General features: G+C 42.7%; 1 protein-coding gene across 6 annotated transcripts in view; it reads left to right on the top strand.

Annotated features, from left to right (window-relative positions):
• The window catches only part of ldb1b (LIM-domain binding 1b), a 41,014-nt gene that overhangs the window by 18,189 nt on the left and 3,708 nt on the right, over nucleotides 1-19,117 (top strand). For 3 of the 6 annotated variants that reach the window (XM_079498785.1, XM_079498789.1, XM_079498787.1), the window contains exons 2-10: nucleotides 8,210-8,312; nucleotides 9,821-9,865; nucleotides 13,817-13,892; nucleotides 14,057-14,159; nucleotides 15,045-15,217; nucleotides 16,693-16,815; nucleotides 16,904-16,987; nucleotides 17,763-17,886; nucleotides 18,959-19,107. In XM_079498785.1, coding sequence (XP_079354911.1) covers nucleotides 8,210-8,312; nucleotides 9,821-9,865; nucleotides 13,817-13,892; nucleotides 14,057-14,159; nucleotides 15,045-15,217; nucleotides 16,693-16,815; nucleotides 16,904-16,987; nucleotides 17,763-17,886; nucleotides 18,959-19,107 — 980 coding nt within the window. Of the gene's footprint in view, nucleotides 1-1,085; nucleotides 1,552-8,209; nucleotides 8,313-9,820; nucleotides 9,866-13,816; nucleotides 13,893-14,056; nucleotides 14,160-15,044; nucleotides 15,218-16,692; nucleotides 16,816-16,903; nucleotides 16,988-17,762; nucleotides 17,887-18,958; nucleotides 19,108-19,117 lie in introns of those variants that run through there. The other 3 variants (XM_079498788.1, XM_079498790.1, XM_079498786.1) reach the window with 3 other exon arrangements.

Genomic DNA, 19,117 nt, shown 5'->3' with positions numbered 1-19,117 from the left:
TGACCTCATGGGGAATCAAAACAGAGTTCTCAGACCCCCTAGGTATAGGGCCTATACATACAGTAGTGTGCATTTCAGACTCAGAGCACAAGTACTATTTAAATATTGGAAGATATGTTTCTAATCTATGTGGAACCATACATTTAAAGCCACAAAAGTGTGTTTTAATAGTGTGTTAAATTATGTGAAATATCATAAAAATGTATCCTCAGAAAAAAAACACTGCATGACTGTAATAATACCTAAACCATAATTTGGAAGGTGGTCTCTGTATGAATCCATAGGGTATCATTATTGAAAATATTGTAATGACATTGTGGAAAAGACTCAGTGTTACGCTAATACTTTGTAAGTCACCTGTAATAGATCAACACACACACACACACACACACACACACACACACACACACACACACACACACACACACACACACACACACACACACCACTGACCTAAAAGTGACTCTTGCTCTTTTTATATCCCAGCTTGGACCATATGGGTGGCTTCTCTCTGGATGCTATCTGAATATCTGATTAAGATTAGGAGATTTAAACAGATTTAGACATCTATGGGACTCTTCTCTGGCTTAGTGCTGCCTTCCTGTGCGTGTGCGTGCGTGCGTGAGAGAGAGAGAGAGAGAGAGAGAGAGAGAGAGAGAGAATATAAAGAGTGACTGAGAAAGAATGGAATTAGCTAAACTCCCAAAAAGCACACAATTCTATAATCTTTGTTTGAAATATGTTATTGGATAATTTCCCCCTCTGAGCTGAAATATTGTCCCTCGCATTGCTCTGGCTGTCATCGCAATGCGTGTCTTGAATTCTGTTGTTTGCCATTTAAATGATGCGCGCTAATTGGATCTGCATTGAACCTCTAATTGCAGTCATCATCACCACTCCACTTAAGTCATTCCCCTGTACTTCTAGACAGTCAGCTGCATTAGGTCAATTCTCATCCGCGTCAGTTAGAGCGAATAGGCTATCTATGGGATGCATGTATGCAGGGGAAAACTGCTTAGCAAACAACCTTTCTGTGCAGTTGTGTGCACTGAAGTGTGGGGGAGGGTGGGAGACAGGGGAGCGAGGAGAGGAGAGGGCGCCCCTTCCAGCGACGGAGAGGAAGACAGGAGCAAATGCATTGCGGAGGGGAGGAGAGAGGAGAGGAGGGCCTACAGCTATTGTTCATGTCCTCTAGTGAACAAAGGGCTCATCGGGGTCCGTATGTGTAAACCCACAGCGGGCTGCAGTCTACTGACAACAAGGCCTCCTCATGCGGGACAAAACACTAAACGAAACAATAATCTACGGTTCTGCTTTTCTTTATACCCCCCCTCCTCCACCACCGTTGAGACTGGGAAGATTTTTTTTTAATTCCAGTTCGGTGTGTGGGACGTATTGGGGTTGTGCGTCTCGACCAGCCAACCACCGCACAGTGGGCCTGACCGCTTTTACGCAAGGAGCGTAGACATACACACACTACACACACACAGCCACCCCGTCTATCATCACGGATCTGTAAACATCAATCTTCTGATTGGGCTTCTTAAGCAGGTAAAGGGACGGTTTTATGAACAGCACACACCGGTTGATTTCCCACGTCTTCGATAGCCATCACATGTGTGTTTGTTTACGATCTGGCTCTTCGCGTGCGTGTTATTTCAACGCTTTTGCTCTTTAAACATAGCTTTAACGCCAGGATGTTAGCAACACAGCTAAGACAGGCTAACTACATACTACTAGGGCTATTGGGATTGCTAACGTTAGCTTTAGCTAGCGCTGTGGGCACCGGAGGCCCACGGGGCAAATGTGTAGTCAGCATTTTACAGGTTTTTGGTGTTGTTTGAGATTAATCGCATTTGCTTGTCTTCCGATGACAGTCGCGTTGTGATCGATGTTACCCCTGTGTTACTCCCTCATCACTCCCCATCACCTGTTCTGTGGCTGCGTTAGCATGTAGCTAGGGGGGTTAGCATCATAAACTTGCTAGCCATTGTAATTGCTATTGTCAGAGATATTCCTGTAGTGTTGTGATATCTTCATAAGAGATGGCTTTGGCGTACATATTATGATAATAATAATAAGAAATAACCACAGCTATCTTAAAATGCGAATGGTTGAATGCTGGTGTGGTAGTCCCATTGGATGAGGGGAAGCTCATAATCTTGGGGGTGTAATAAATCTGTGTTTGGTACTAGTACACTACAGGTCAGGACAGGCTGTTGGTCTAAAACAGAGACTAGAGCTAAAGAGTTTGAGTCTGGTGTCTATGGGTCTCACATTAGGCTCGGTGTTTATGTGATTGATAAAACATACAGATAAACACACACAGATTGATAGAGAGATTCACAAGTCATTTATATGTACTACCTGATGTAAAAACATGCATGACTTTGATAATCTACATGTATAGATAATCTGTCTTTAGGAAATGTGCCATAATTTGAAGGATTTAAGGATATGTAGATTAAGATTTAAGTGACCCTTTAGGCTTGATATTGTGTGTGCTGGACAGATAGGTTGTTTGAGGACATTTGCGAGGGTTCAGGGATTTTGGAAAGGGATCTCAAGTAGATTTACTGCTTCCCGTATGTGTGTGTTGTTGAGAGTATGTGTATGTGTAAGTGTGTTATTCCTAATAGAGGAAGTGGGGTCTAGCTGATGTGATTGTGACGGCCTGTCATTAACCACCAGCAGGGAGAAAAGAGGAGCTAATGGAGCTCTCAACAACTAATGGACACATCACCATTGATTGTTTATTTATTTATCTGCCCCCACTCCCCCCTTCCACTTATTTCCCTTTGCTGATGATGCAGCTAATATTGCTTATGGCGCCCCCAGTAAACAACTTAGTTTTTTATCCTAAGTAAAGGGTAAATTATGCTTTAAGATGAATGGCTCCACAGTGGCGTGGTTGTTTTGTTTGTGATTGTTGACTTGAGCCTTGCCACGTGTTTGCTCGAACAAATTTTGTGTCTTTGCCACATTTATCTAACTATAAATGCACTGTGTGTCTGTCTACGTACGTGTGTACGTCTGTAATCCACGTAACACGAGAACCACACTTTCCAAACCACCACAGGGAGTTCAGTGCCCGGTGTCAAGTCGGACGGACCCACGGTTGTCCAGAACCGCCACAAAAGGCCTCTGCCCGGGCTCTGGACAGGGCCCATGCCCAGCGTCCATATATGGAGCTGACCAGTTCTGACATCACAACACAAACACTCCATATTTGGCTATGCCTGACACAGAACTCCATATATAGGAATAAAAGAACACGGATATAAAAATCTCCATATTTGTGCATAAAAGACAGATGGGTGGAACGGGTACTCTGACACAGGTACAATAGGTATTGCATAGCCGGGTGGGGCATGGATCTCCAACTTCCATCGTTACCGACTCGGTGCTCTATAGCCGGGCACCAGTCTAGTACACTTTAATTATGTAATGATCACATTAGAATAAAGTAAGTTGTTATAAAATAAGCTGACAGATGCTTTTATAACCAAGCAAGCATGTTTTTGAATGTGTGGGACTGTTGGCAAACGGATCCCTAACGCAGGAAGAGTCTAGGCTACTAAATAGGGCAATATTTACTATTTGCTCTGAACCTTGGACTTTAATGAATAATATTGACACTATGATATTGCAGTAGTTTTCTGAATATTAAAACAAACCACTACTTTGATCTAGCCGCAATTTGAATGAATCTAGAGTTGCAACAACAGCCATTGACAGCCCATTCATCCAAACAGAAATGTCTGATCTGCTTGCATTAAATTACGTTAAACTCACCAACATTGCAGCTTTATGGAAAGCTTGAATTATACTCTTTCAATGTGCAAAGTGTTTCATAAAAATCCACAAGAGTCCGAGACATGTTATGAACTACTTTCTGCTAAGAAATTCTGTGACGGCGATAATGAAGTGTTGGAGTTTGGAAGCACTTGTTTTCATTAACGCATCGTGCTGCTGCCTCCTGGCTTATGCGCAAATTCAAAACCGGTGGAATGCACTCAATGCAGGGCCGTTGAGTGACTTCCGACGAGCGCTTCCAAACTCAACACATTAACGTTGTTTAATACAAGCAGATTGGACTTTTCTTTTTGGATGAATGGCCTGTCAATGGCTGGTGTTGCAACTCTAGATTCAACCCATTATAAAAAAATCTAGTGTTGCAAATTGCGGCTAACTGTTATCAGAATATAGTTCTTTGCATCTCCATTGAGTCATTCTGCCAGACCAGCAGTCGACTACATGCACATTTTTTGGCGAAGCTCATTATAGACTAGATTCTAGTCTATAATGAGCTTCTAGTCACTAGAAGCACTTGATCTAACGTAACACTACATTCAGGGCGGGAACCCCTTTTGGTGTTTTAAGCATTGTTATAATTTGGCTATTGAAAAAATAGCAGATCTACAAGCTCATAGTGCGGCACCAAGTGCCGCACTATGAGCTTGTAGATCTGCTATTTCTGAAGAATCGTGAAAATGTGTCTCAAATCTTTGAATATATATATTCTTTCAGAGCGAATGTTTTTAACTCAAATATTTGGGGGGTCCCTGGAACAACATATTTTCAGATGGGGGTCGGTGGACAATTACATATTATTTTTGGGGTCCTTGACATGAAATAGTTTGAGAACCACTGACATAGAAACATAGGTTTTTCATAAAACTGTCAGGATTTAGAAGACATTTGTAGAATCGTCCTCAGTCCTAAATGGGTTAACACTTCTGATGCCCAGGATGTCCACACACGTCTTATCAAATAAAACCGGAGGGAGCTAAGGACGTGTGGGCATGTCTGGCATAAAACGGGATCGCTAAAATCATCGCATAAAAAAATCAATACACTTTTTGGAAACGGCCATTGCTAGGTAGTGCCTTGATCAGCCCCTCCCGACCTGTTTCGTGTGTGCGCACACCCATTACTTCCTTGTTTACGGCCTGACAAAATACCATATTTTCTCAATCTATGCTGCCTCCGCACACACTGATCATAACACTGATGTTCTGGACTAATTTCTGACTTCATGCATTTCGGTTACAATATTTGCAATTTGCAAAGCTATTGCATTTAGTATGGTGGTGTGGCTCTGCTCATGTGATATCCCAGATTAGCTGTGTACCGAGACACAGCTCTGATAAACAACAAATTCCAGAGCAGAGCATAAGATAAGTTAAAGACATTACATCAACAACATACAATGCATTCCATATACCACATACTGTAGGTACATATCACATGATCATAATACAATCCATAAAACACATTATAATCACAGAATCACCCATTACAGAACTAAATGCCACAGGGAGGAGGCCGGGGAGGTGGAGGGAATTTGAACGCTGACATCTGAACAACCACAGAGTCAGCTTGGCATTTAGAGTGAACACAGAGTAGTGACTGCTTAAAAGGACCACCTGATTGAATTGTGAGCGTGACTGAGTTAAACCTTCTGAATTCCATGTCTCAATTAACTATCGCTGTGCCGGATTTTTTATTTCTCCATTTTTTTATTTCTCCAACGAAATTCCGTTCCACTGCCTTACTATAATCCTAGTTAAAATAATGCTAAAATACTAAAAACAAACAACAATAACAAATCACAGTCAGTTCATAATTAGATAGAAATATTTTCCAGCATATAGGAGAAATGGCCTATTTTTATTTTTAACTTGACTGTTTTGGGGGGGGGGGGGGTATTTTATGAGACCAAGCTTTGTGTGAATGTTTGTGCACACAGTGCATGCGCACATATGTGCATGTGTCAGTCAGTGTGTGAAGTTGAGTGAGTTACGACCCTGTTCACCCCACCCATGTCCCTTTGATGGAGAGATTTATGGTTGTATTGTGCTGGCAGGTTGTATGTATGTGAGCGTGTGCATGCCATAGGCACGTGTCTGTCCGTGCTTGGCTACTTAATTTTGTATCTGTCTGGCCTTCTTGGCATGTCTCTTTGCTGAGTGTAACCAACAGAAAATGCATTTATAATAGATATATATGGTTTATATTTACCTTCTGTCATTCAGTAGAATAAAGAGAGGCACAAGACTTCATCACTTTGCTGTAATGTCCCACTCAACTGTTTAAAAGAAGAACGTGTGTTTATTTCAAATATTTGATTTAATAACATTAACATACGATGCGATTGTAACCAAAATAACTCTGACTTTCTGTACCCTGTCTGTGTGACACACACACACACACACACACACACACACACACACACACACACACACACACGTGTCATGTCAGTGAGATGTTTAATATGCAGAGACGAGACAGAGAAGGGACATTAATGAGGCGGGGCATTGCCAGGGCGACGGTAGAGGTCGTGACCTCATGGCCGCCACGCCTGGATGGCCTTTATGATAGAGCTGGCCAATTAGAGAAAAGCAGGGGGTGGACTGTGTGTGTGTGTGTGTGTGTGTCTGTGAAACGCCAGTTTTGGTATTCAGGACGTAGAGCGTGACTTCATGTTCTTTATGGACATTTAAGTGGAGCAATGTGAGAGTGAAGCTGTGTTTCTGTTTAGCAGCAGACCATGTTAAAAAGGAGAACTCATTGTTTTTCTCCACCTTCATGCTAGTAGGCCAGACTACCGCTGTTGCTGACCAGTCACTGGGAGCAGCCAGCCGAAACTGGGCCACACTGGCCCTCTGCTAGGACCACATATGCAGTCACTTTCCTCATATGGTGCAAGGAAAAATTGCAGAACAGCATGGCGACATTTACACACGAGTGACCGTCTTGTAACGGTCAGGAACACATCATGTTCAATCCCAGCTCACTCTGCAAAGCCCCCTCTTTACATGACAAACAGCAGTGACCGCAGGATGACCCAGGGGTTACGGCTAGAGTTCTTTTCATTGAAAGGTCGCAGGTTCGATGCTCAGTGCTCAAGTTTGGCCAGCAGTCCAGTTGTGTCCTGTTGGTGCCCTAGTGTGCAAGAGTATTAGATTCAAGGCAAGGGTTTTGTCGTATAGGTACAAGCAGCAAAATGTTGATGTGGCATTTTCCACAATAATAATAATACTGGATGTAAAAAAAGATCTAAGGTCAAATATAAGATGCAATATAGATATTGTGTTGAAATAATAAATCGCAAAATAAAAATACCTACAAGTTGACGCAAGAATCAAGTTTGGCAAGCAAAACTAATGTGTGACAAAGTGTAAATTGGGTTTTACAGCATTGATGTGTCTGTCTTTTTGTAAGCATACTCATTACTCAGACAGGTTGCTAGCAATTTACAATTTAAGCGTTTACCAGACGCTCTTATCCAGAGCGACTTGGAAGCACGAGATCGCAATAAGCACAGTAAGCATGAACTCTAGTCAATAAACAAAGTAAATAGTCATATGTAGAGTTGGGTAGAAAAAAGAGAGCAGATGCTAATGATTGAGTAACAACAAGGTGGAACTTAAATTGGAGAGTGACAATAGTACGACATAAATTCAAGTATGATTTGTTGCTCTGTTGCTTGTTCTCTCTGTATGTACAACTTTTCATTTGTTCTACCATGTTTATTCTATACACTTGTACATCTTTTGAATACCAAAAGCGCTTTGTTTTCTATTTATGCCAATTCCACGCAAACAAAGAAATACAACTTGGTCCCATCTGTTGGTCTGGGGATGGTATAGAATAGATAAACACATTGTCTCCTCTGATACACATGGAGTCACCACCAGCTGCTTCGTTTCACCTGACAGGAGTTTCACCGGGAGAGTGTTATGTGCAACATTACATGTTAGCCTCTCGGTTCTGCTCCCTGCTGAACTGGCACTCCGACCAACCTGTAGGAGTCGCTAGTGCAGCAACAAAGAACACAAACCCCTGCTGGCTTTCCGCCCGTGAACACGGCCAACTGTGTTTGATGGAGCACCCGGCCAAGCCGGAGGCACTGTGGAGGAATTGAACCGCAGCGGGCGGGTACTTTACCCCTGTACCAACCAGGAAAATGAGAATGTGTTGTTATTACAATGAATTGCTGGGAACAGGCACTGACAGGTGCCTTCATTACTCAGAATGTTGAGTCTGCCCTTCCCTGTCCTCCACACTTAAAGCTTATTATACAGATGCCCTTGTTACAAGAGCCTCTGGATAGGAATGTCAGCAGGGTACCGCTAATGTAAATGTAAACTGTGATATGGTAATGATGTGAATATTGAACCTCTCCTCTCTCTCCCTCCTCCAGGCTGTTCGTCCAAGTCGTTCAAGCTGTACTCCCCTAAGGAGCCCCCCAACGGTAGCGCTTTCCCCCCCTTCCACCCGGGCACCATGCTGGACAGAGACGTGGGGTGAGTTACAAACTATGTTTTGTTTGTCGCTGTGTGTGTGTGTGTGTGTGTTGTACACATTACAACAGGCCAATTGGAGTATGTATGTACTTGTTGCCGGTGTCGCATAGTACTGAAAATAGGATCTACCAGCTTGTAGATCTGATATTTTCAGCATGCGACATCCACACGCTACTAAGAATCAGACTTGAGCTGTAGAGATCCGAGTCATCCTCTATTGTCCAATTTGTTGAGCAGGAAGTGGAGCAAGCAGGCTCTGGAAAGAAGTTGCCTTGTTACTGCTACATGCAGTCTGTATGGTGGTTACGCTAGTAACACTGTCGCTTACACAACCCTGTTTATTGCTAGGACAGTTCACATCTTGATGCAGGGCCATACAATTAAATCTAAATAACCACATGATGTCTTTAACGTCTACAGATGACTTTGTATTTCAGCATGCAAACTATTCTATTTTACATTTTTATTGAAATGTATAGTACAGAAATGTCTTAGGCCTGCGGTATCTACTTAGAATATGCTTTTTTTTATCACTTTATTTGGTACTATATATTCATGATGACATATCCAGTCTTTATTTGCCCCAAGACTGCGATATTTGATAACCCCTTGTGTTGATAAGTTAACACATGTACCCAGAGGCCTGATACATACAACTATAGTTGACCAATAGTGGAAACAAATTGACCATTGCACGCTGAACTGTCACTAGGAGCAAACTTGCTACGTAACTTAAAGTGAAGCTGTGATGGCTTTTTTGCTACCTTTATTGATATTTATTTTTTTAAAGATATATTTTTGGGCTTTTTCTGCCTTTATTGGATAGTGTACAGTATGGTGACAGGAAATGGGGAGAGATGGGGGGGGGGGGGGGGGGGGGTTGACACGCGGCAAAGGTCGTCGGGATTGGGAGTAGAACCCGCGACACGCCGGCAGGCTGGCTTAGCAGCCTAGGTGCCCATACCGCCTGGGTATTTCTTGGTAAAACAGAGGCTGGTTGCGTCTCAGCTGACCCGACCGTCTCCGTTGAGATATGGGATGTATTCTTAATGTGACTACACTGCCTTGTTGGAAAGAATGAGATGAGAGCTGTGCCGAGTCACGTTTACTGTATGTTCCTGCATTGCCTATTTCTCACCTTAAATGTTTTCAGATGCATATTTTAGTGTGCTGTTTAAAATGAGTTTGTAATCCGGTCATAATCTTGAATTAGGTTCAGAATAGAGTAGCAGTCCTGTAGTGTCTCCAATGCTCTCCATAATGAATCGGCTGTGTGTGTGTGTGTGTGTGTGTGTGTGTGTGTGTGTGTGTGTGTGTGTGTGTGTGTGTGTGTGTGTGTGTGTGTGTGTGTGTGTGTGTGTGTGTGTGTGTGTGTGTGTGTGTGTGTGTGTGTGTGTGTGTGTGTGTGTGTGTGTGTGTGTGTGTGTGTGTGTGTGTGTGTGTGTGTGAGTGAGATTATTTCTTTCTCTTTGTTTAACTATTTCTCTCTGTGATTGTCGTTTGTCCAGTCCCACCCCGATGTACCCTCCTACATACCTGGAGCCCGGAATAGGGTAAAAACCACTTTACATTACTTTATTATAGATTACTCCCCAGTGTCTTTCACTGAGGTGTGAACTGGGAAAGGCAATACCACAAGAACAGATAAGGCTTAGGCAAATTGCGTTCTTATCTTACTGTCAAGAGAGAATTTGCTTTTATCCAGGATATGGCTGAAACTGGGGAGTAATGTTCTTAAAAGTATTAAAATCACTACTGAATTTGGCAAATGTCTTGAGCGGAATAGTTTGGTTTCAGTAGATACTTGATCGCACAATATTCGCATGCCAAGTCAGAGGCACCTTTGATGGTAGCTTTGCCTTTCTACACAGAACCAATCAACCAACCTGACAGAGCTATTGTAAACAATGTAAAGCCTACCCTGTGTGTGTGCTTTACGCATTGCATGCCTGCTTTCCAGGAGCAGAGCTGTGACGTGTTACACAACAGTGTCAGCATTTGAGAGTAGTTGATGATACAATAACATTCTCTACGTTTACACACATTTATTTAGCAAAATACCAACAGAAAATAGACAGATGAAATGGACTAACATAGCAGACCGTTGTAGAATCTCCAGTACTAAAGCAGTCTTTCTCCGAGCAGCACAATGGCTGTTTTTCCAAATAAAATCAACAAACTGGAGCAGTGCGTAGAAAGTAGGTTGCTATAGAGAGTATGCGCGTGACATCATCGTACCTGGAAGTTATGCGGGAACGCCCACTGAGTGGCAAAAAACTACTTTCTGGCCTTGACAGCCCATTCATCCAAACAGAAAAGTCCTGTCTGATTGCATTAAACAATGTTAAACTCACCAACATTGCAGCTGTACGAAAAGCTTGAATTATCCTCTTTCAATCTGCAAAGTTTTTGTTAAATAAAACTCCACCATAGAAACCTTATGAGCTACTTTCTGTCAAGAAATGCCCTGCATTTGATAATTTTTGTGTCAGAGTTTGGAAGTGCTTGTTTTCAATAACACAGCATTTTGCTGCCTCCTGCATTATGTGACATTTAGAAACAGGTGGTACGCAGGCCGGTAGAATGATTTCCAACGAGCGCTTCCAAACTCCAACACTCCATGCTGCTCAATGTTTTGCCACTCAGTCTAGATGAGGGGGGCGTGTCCTGATGGGAAAACCATGCATGTGCATACTCTCTATAGCCCAGCGATTCTCAACCTGTGGGCCTTTTCCAGGACCGTAGCTAAAATATGGTGATATAGCAATTACTGAGGTTGGAATCTACGGTAAACTATGTCTCTGTGTGTGTGTGTGTGTGTGTGTGTGTGTGTGTGTGTGTGTGTGTGTGTGTGTGTGTGTGTGTGTGTGTGTGTGTGTGTGTGTGTGTGTGTGTGTGTGTGTGTGTGTGTGTGTGTGTGTGTGTGTGTGTGTGTGTGTGTGTGTGTGTGTGTGTGTGTGTGTGTGTGTGTGTGTGTGTGTGTGTGTGTGTGTGTGTGTGTGTGTGTGTGTGTGTGTGTGTGTGTGTGTGTGTGTGTGTGTGGCAGTAGCATGTTGTGAATCACTGGCAATTGACCAAATGTTGTACCCTTTTTATGTTTCCAATATTCAAAAATGTACTGAACTGTACCTTGACCAGGATAAAGGAGCAATTCAATTACCGGTAACTCCTTTACAGGGGTGGAAAAATAGTTGGCTATACAAGTATGCATTGTTTTTGGCTATTGATTTTGTTAATACAAACATTGTTAATTTCAAAACATTACATGAAATATCACCCTTTACATAGACTTATCTATAATGCTAGTAGATCAAGAGGTCTTGTTTCCACACTGTATGCATTTTTACTAGAATGTAATTATGGGACCCTACCTGTTGATACTATATGGAGGAATGACATACCAAATCTAGATCCTGATTGGAGCTGGGACACAGTGTGGTCTATGTTATGTTGTCCTCTAGAAATCCTGATCATCAACAGATTCATCTACATTTTGTTTGACCCCCCGCAGATTATGTGCTATGAGGATTTATGAATAATCCCAACTGTACTTTTTGCGCTTCAAATAGTATAGGTAGTAGGTACCTTCTTCCATATGGTTTGGGAATGTTCAAATGTTTCCACATTTTGGAGTATGGTTGCTGCTAAACTTTCATTACTTTTACGAGTTAACATTACACCTTCTCCATCTTTATTTATTTTAAATGATGTATCCCAAATACAGTTAAACGGCACTCGCAAGTGTGTCTTCTTTGCTGGTTTAGAAGATGTAGGTTGCTACGCAGTGGAAACCTCCTCACTCACACATTAACATTCCGACAATGGGCTCTAACCTTTTTAGATATTGTATATCTAGAGATGTCAACGGCAAGGTTGCATGGAGCAAAAGAAGAAAATGTTAACTATCTCTACCGCTAGCTGTTAGCATAAACCTCAGTTCCAGGGGCCAGCATATGCGTCCACCCCCCCTCCCTCCACACACACACACACTCTCGCTACACACACTCTAGTATCATTGGAACACGCACACACTATTTACCTCTCTTCAGAAGCTTTAACATGGCGGCAGCATCGTGGTACAAAGGCACAAATTAAATCTGAAATGTGGATGGCAGAAAATCCACCAAGGACAGCGATCCAAGAATCCGATTTATGGCGGTTTGAAAATCCTCCTTTCAACTGCTTTGCACTGTGAATATATTTGCAATCCCATAGTTGGAACGGTGTGGTGTTGCTATAGGAACCGGACCAATGTTAACCCTTGACCTACTGTTGACGGAATTGACGGATTTAATCAATAAATCCAAACCTTCCGTTGACGGAATTGACTGTTTTTTTTCTCCCTATAATCGGGGGCTTAATGTAGCATAATGTAGCAACCTTTGGCTAGTTTGGCTAACGGCCGATGTAATCTACCTAAAACCGGCCGAAATCCTTGCATGCATGGTCGATCACGCACGCGCGCGGTCTTTATGTGCATAGCTGCGTAAAATGGTATATTCGGGGCTTGATTAGACTTGACTATAGGATTGCCGTGTCAGAATGAGATGTATTGTGTATATCACAGATTATTCTATTGGCATTAAAATGATGAATTAAAAATATGAATAGAGCTGGCAGAAGGCACTGAAAAGCTGCTTTTGGGATGGCAGTCCGAGGGTTTTAAAGGCTTCCGTAGGCATCAACCAATATATAGACGGAGTATACGTTGGGGTACGTATATATACGGACTTGGGATATGACACCACCTAGCGTCGACGTACGTATATATACGGACTTGGGATATGACGCCACCTAGCATCGACGTACGTATATATACGGACTTGGGATATGACGCCACCTAGCGTCGACGTACGTATATATACGGACTTGGGGAATTTTTTTTAATATTTGGTGAGGTCTAACAGATAAAATTAAGGATATGATCTAGTCCTTTTTTCCCTTTTTACACAGTGGTAAGAAATGTGGCACAGGTATGCTTGTTGTGACATTGTTGGTCCTGGGAGGGAGGGGTGGGTGGTTTTGTTTGTTCATTTGTTTCTTATTTTTCTTTTACTATGTTTATACATAATATCCTGTATTTGTGTTTTTTTTTAAATTCATTTATAATGCCAGAATACTGTTTTTGTCATGAATAAAAAATGGATAAAAAAATAAATTACACAAAATATATAACATACGTTAATCGCCAAACGGGCTGCGTGATTGCAGCCACATGTACCAGTATGTTAAAAATAACAGATTTGGAATAGAATTTGGAATAGAATGATGTATTCTATATATTATATGCTTTATTGTTGTGCCACTGCCTGTCTTTGGGCATTGCAAGTAAGGGCATTGGGGTGAGAGACTCATTATTGCACTGAATGATTGTTATATAGGCCTGGAAATTGGGTTAAATATTCTGGAAAAGGTTTAGAAAAGTTTTGGAAATTCATTGGTAAAAATGTGTTTCCCTTTCCTCTTTTGTCCTCCTTTCTTTTCCTCCATCTACGGTGTCCCAGGAGGCACACACCATACGGCAACCAGACAGACTACAGAATATTTGAGCTTAACAAACGGCTACAGAACTGGACAGAGGTACAAATACTGTACACATACACTTACACTTACACACCAACGTTTATCAATATCTTATCAATACCATTTAAAGGTGACCCAACCAACCATCCAAATGGGTGTCAACAGGGTATGTTTTGAACCGTTAACAAGTTTTAATGTGTGATTCTTTTGTATCGGTGTAGGAGTGTGACAACCTGTGGTGGGATGCCTTCACTACAGAATTCTTTGAAGATGACGCCATGTTGACCATCACATTCTGCCTGGAGGACGGGCCCAAACGCTACAGTAAGACACAGTTTTTCCACTGCTTGTACGAAAAAGGAAACCCTCACTCGACCCACCGCAAAACACCTGAAGCTGTTGCACCAACTCTATGCAAGTTCTCTCTTACATTAGGGTGCAAAGTCCATGGTAAACAATATGCTGAAAGTACTACACTAATCAAAATATTGGTGCACAAAATTACATTTTCTGTTTCAATGCATATTGAAATAGCTTTTTGCAACTTGTCAACAACCTAACATGATCAATAATTGGTTCTTGAAGACATTTGTAGGGCAGTACTGAGAGACCCATTTCTGTGTCATGTTGCAAGTCTGCTGCCAGTAGGCTGGTAATCCTCTATCTCAGCTTGTGAAAAAACAAAGCGCTAAGTAATCATAAATGTCCAAGGCCAACATCATTTGTAATCTGTCACAGAGAATGCATTGCTGATGCGACACATTATGTATAATTCACTACTCCTCGTCCTCCAAGTCATCCCACCCTTCAAAAAGACATGCCATCTCAAACCCTATTTTATGGAGGACTTTACATCTACTAAGGACTAGGTGTCCAATTGTATGTTGTAACTTATGCCTACGTTGGAACAGTTTCAACTAGTACAACCCTTAAACTGTTAGTGTCCTGTAAACTCTGACAAAATTCTAAAGTATGTTCAAACTAAGCTTTTCTCCATAACCTGTTTGTTTCACATCTTTCTCTAAGCTGTCTAGATTTGTTGTAACAGTATTGTTATTTTATGCTGTATCCTTATCTCTTTGTATCAGTAAACACATCCAGGCCCTTCCTTCCATATTCTCCTCAGATTCTCATACCCAATAAAGACAAGAAAACGACTCATTACAAATTACATTCTCTTCTCCCACTTCCTGTGTTCTCCCCTCTCAGCGATTGGCCGGACGTTGATTCCAAGGTATTTCCGGAGTATATTTGAAGGGGGTGCCACTGAGCTCTACTATGTACTGAAACACCCCAAGGAGTCCTTCCACAACAACTTTGTCTCCCTGGACTGTGACCAGTGTACCATGGTCACCCAGAATGGCAAGCCTATGTTCACACAGGTGTGTACTCTGTACTGTGTACCACAGCATTTAGCAACAGACTGACCATTATCATTTTAGCCTCAGATATGTACACTAATTCAGTGGTTCTCAACCTGATTTTGGGTGGTTCCCCAGATGACAGTGAAGTGACAATGTAAGGACTTTTAAGACTCTTTTAATACCTGAAAAAGACCATTATTGGCTGCACCAAAAGTAATCAACAAACTATACTATAAAAAATCAGACCCGTCTGAAGTAAGTTGTACTGTACTGTACTGTACTGTACTGTACTGTACTGTACTGTACTGTACTGTACTGTACAATCCCTTCTCCCTGGCCTGTGTGTCTCTGTGTTAGGCTGTGCAACAGTGACACTTGGTGGTGAACAAACGCTATAACGCTATTTTCTCGTGCTCGGACACAGGGACACAGCCACACACATTGCTGTCTATAGGAGTTGTTGGACCACTCAAAAACTGTGAAACATTGGCCAAATTGTCAAATAATATAAGAAAGAAGGTACATTTGTGAGGTGTTACAAGGCTATTTTCACAATCTTTCTGTGCAACAGAGTCAAACATCAAAATCATCTGAACTGAGTGGTGCTGTACTCGTGCTGTAGTACTGTATTGTACAAGCCGCCCTCCTGTGTGTGTGTGTGTGTGTGTGTGTGTGTGTGTGTGTGTGTGTGTGTGTGTGTGTGTGTGTGTGTGTGTGTGTGTGTGTGTGTGTGTGTGTGTGTGTGTGTGTGTGTGTGTGTGTGTGTGTGTGTGTGTGTGTGTGTGTGTGTGTGGCTGCGGCTGCGCAACAATGACATTTGGTGGTCAACAAATGCTTTTTCTGTACACAGACAGACAGAGGGACACATATAGCTGTCTATCGGAGTGGCTAGCACCACTCAAAAATGTAATGCCTGGCCTGGGCCGTGGCTCAGCGGTCCAGGCACCTTGGCCGGTAGTCCAAGTCTGGCAGTGTGCCGCGGGTTCGACTCCCGATCCCGACGGCCTTTACTGCATGTCACTCCCCCACTCTCTCCCCCATTTCCTGTCAGCCTACTGTCTGTCCCTATATAAAATAAAGGCGAAAGCCACACAAAAAAAAAATTAATGCCTCAACTCCTACAATTCTAAGAGTGGACCCCCCCAGTTCAAATAGGATTATTTTGGTACGGCCTGAAAAGGTTGAGAACCACTTCTCTAACTGAACCCTAAAACCTGGAACGTGTCGTGCACATGAATACAGTATTATATCATTAATAAATAATACTTGGACAAAATGTTTCCTACAATCATTAACCTGCATTTCTGTCTGACCTCCAGACATTAGCAGAAACTTAAGTGCACCTTGGGTACATTAACTACATTTAATGTCTGAATTCCATCTCTAATTTTGTATATTAATTTGATGTGATCACAATCTGATGATCATCCATGGTTAATATTGAAATTAATCTTAGTTAATTAAAATGAACCTCTCCTTTTGCTCTGGTATAGGTGTGTGTAGAGGGTCGCCTGTACTTGGAGTTCATGTTTGACGACATGATGAGGATAAAGACGTGGCACTTCAGCATCAGACAGCATCGTGAACTCATCCCCCGCAGTATACTGGCCATGCACGTGAGTGGACATAACAGCAGTGTGTGCGTGTCTTATACTGTACATGTGTGACAACGTTTTGACCTGTGTTCTTTGACCGTTGTCTCAGGCCCAAGACCCCCAGATGTTGGACCAGCTGTCAAAAAACATCACCAGATGTGGCCTGTCCAACTCTACCCTCAACTACCTCCGAGTGAGTAGCACACACACACACACACACACACACACGTCATAGTACATACACCACCTTCACGCTCAACTATGTTTGGAATGCTCTGCCTGAGGATTTCAGGCTTGCCAAGTCATTGACGTCTAATAAATCACTTCTGAAAGGCCCTTTATACTGTATGTAGACCATGTGAAGGCCTTTACATGGTCTACCACAGAGTCACTTCAGATTTAAGGTAGAACTCAAGAACACGGTTCTCTCTCAAGCTAAAGGCTGTTTCTTCAATTTGGAAATTGTTATAGACTTATTTATCTCACAATGGACTTTATTTATTTTTCCTTTTTATTCATTTGACCCATTAAAGATCTCCAATCCTTACCCAAACTCAAAATGAACCTAAAAGAATAGCTGGCTTTAAAATACAAATGGGCTTAATTTAACACCTTTGAACACCTTGGTAGTATCCTCTGCCCCACCCCACCTTTCTCTGTAAATATTCCTTTTGATGCTACTGAGTTTTTTTTAACGATATGTATTGTATTGTATGTATCATACTACTGACAATCTGGGAACCCCTTGGCAAAAAAGGGAAAGAAACGGTGCACTCTGCTGTTTGTTTCCTTGAATTTGCTCCTGGGGACACAATATAACAGTCTGTTTGCCTGTTTGGTCCGCCCTCAGCAGTCCTCTTCCGGTGGGGCGCTTGTGTTTTCATTCCACTAATCCCCAATGTATACACACTCTGAATTTGCAATATTCCCTAATAATATCGTCTTGTGATGCTTGTCCCTCTTTCCAGCTGTGTGTGATTCTGGAGCCCATGCAGGAGCTCATGTCAAGACATAAGACGTATAGCCTGAGTCCCAGAGACTGCCTCAAGACCTGCCTTTTCCAGAAGTGGCAGAGAATGGTGGCCCCACCAGGTTGGAGCTCCTGCATGTTCACACACTTACACATGCACACTCACTCAGGCCTCTTTTAGACGGCAACAGTCTCCAAATAAAACGGCAAAGTCCCGCACACACTATATGAAAATGCTATAATGTCGCTAGGTGGCGGTAACGGGCTGCCAAATAGACCAGACACCCACGTACAAGAAGAAGAACCATGTACCTCCCCCTTCGCGCAACTCTATCTGGGTTTTGAATGACACTTCCAGACCCCATGGGGTTGTGGCCGTCGCTCGCTGCGACGCTGCCTGCTTTCTACTAACACATCGAGTGACACAGGCTAACAGGCAGTCCAGAGCATGCAGGCAGAGCGCACCACGGGATGGTTATATATTTTATAATACATTGGGCTACATAAACGCTGCTGCCGCCTATCACAAGGCATTTTATTTACATCATGGTTTTACATTCACCATCGCTGATGAGCGGCGCTTTGTAGGCGAGGAGGGAGGCTTGCCTTGTTCATTGTAGGAACTGATGGCTCTGCATCAATGTAATAAACATATGCATTGTGAGCCGACGTGAGTTTTGCGGATTCACCGTTTTGCCTGTTTACATGGAGACAGGAGGAAACTGCGTTCTCAAAGATTTCCACTCTGGAAGGTGTTTTCACTTTGTTGCGTTTTCACCTCCTGAAAATGCGGTTCTCGTCTAAAGGGACCCCAGCAAACGATACTTTATTTTGCTGTTTTCTATTAACACCGTTCTCGTGTAAAGACCACCTCAGTCACCACACAATAAGATACCCAATGATATTCAGCCACCTAAAAGTAAAATACCCAATGGTACACTCACCACACAGTAAAATACCCAATGGTAATTTAAATCTGAGTGTAGAGATGGAGTCCATTTGGGTACATTTTTGCTAACTGAGGATTTTATCGTGTCACTACGTCTCTCTCTCTCTCTCATCGTAACACAACCGTTCTGCTCACAAACTTCCTCCCTGAGCTCTCACACAAACAACAAACACTGGTCCCCACCCTGTTGAGGTATTTCCTAAATCCCCCCCCCCCCCCCCGTTCCCCCCTCCCTCCCTGTGCAGCTGAGCCCGCCAGACAGCCCGCCAACAAGAGACGGAAGCGTAAGATGTCTGGAGGCAGCACCATCAGTGGAGGAGGAGGCAACAACACCAACAGTAACAGCAAGAAGAAGAGTCCAGCCAGCGGCTTCCCTCTGTCCAGTCAGGTCCCTGTGAGTTTTC

Source organism: Electrona antarctica (assembly GCF_951216825.1).
Source record: "Electrona antarctica genome assembly, chromosome: 4".
NCBI classification, from domain to species: Eukaryota; Metazoa; Chordata; class Actinopteri; order Myctophiformes; family Myctophidae; genus Electrona; species Electrona antarctica.
This window is presented reverse-complemented; position numbering and strand designations above follow the sequence as displayed.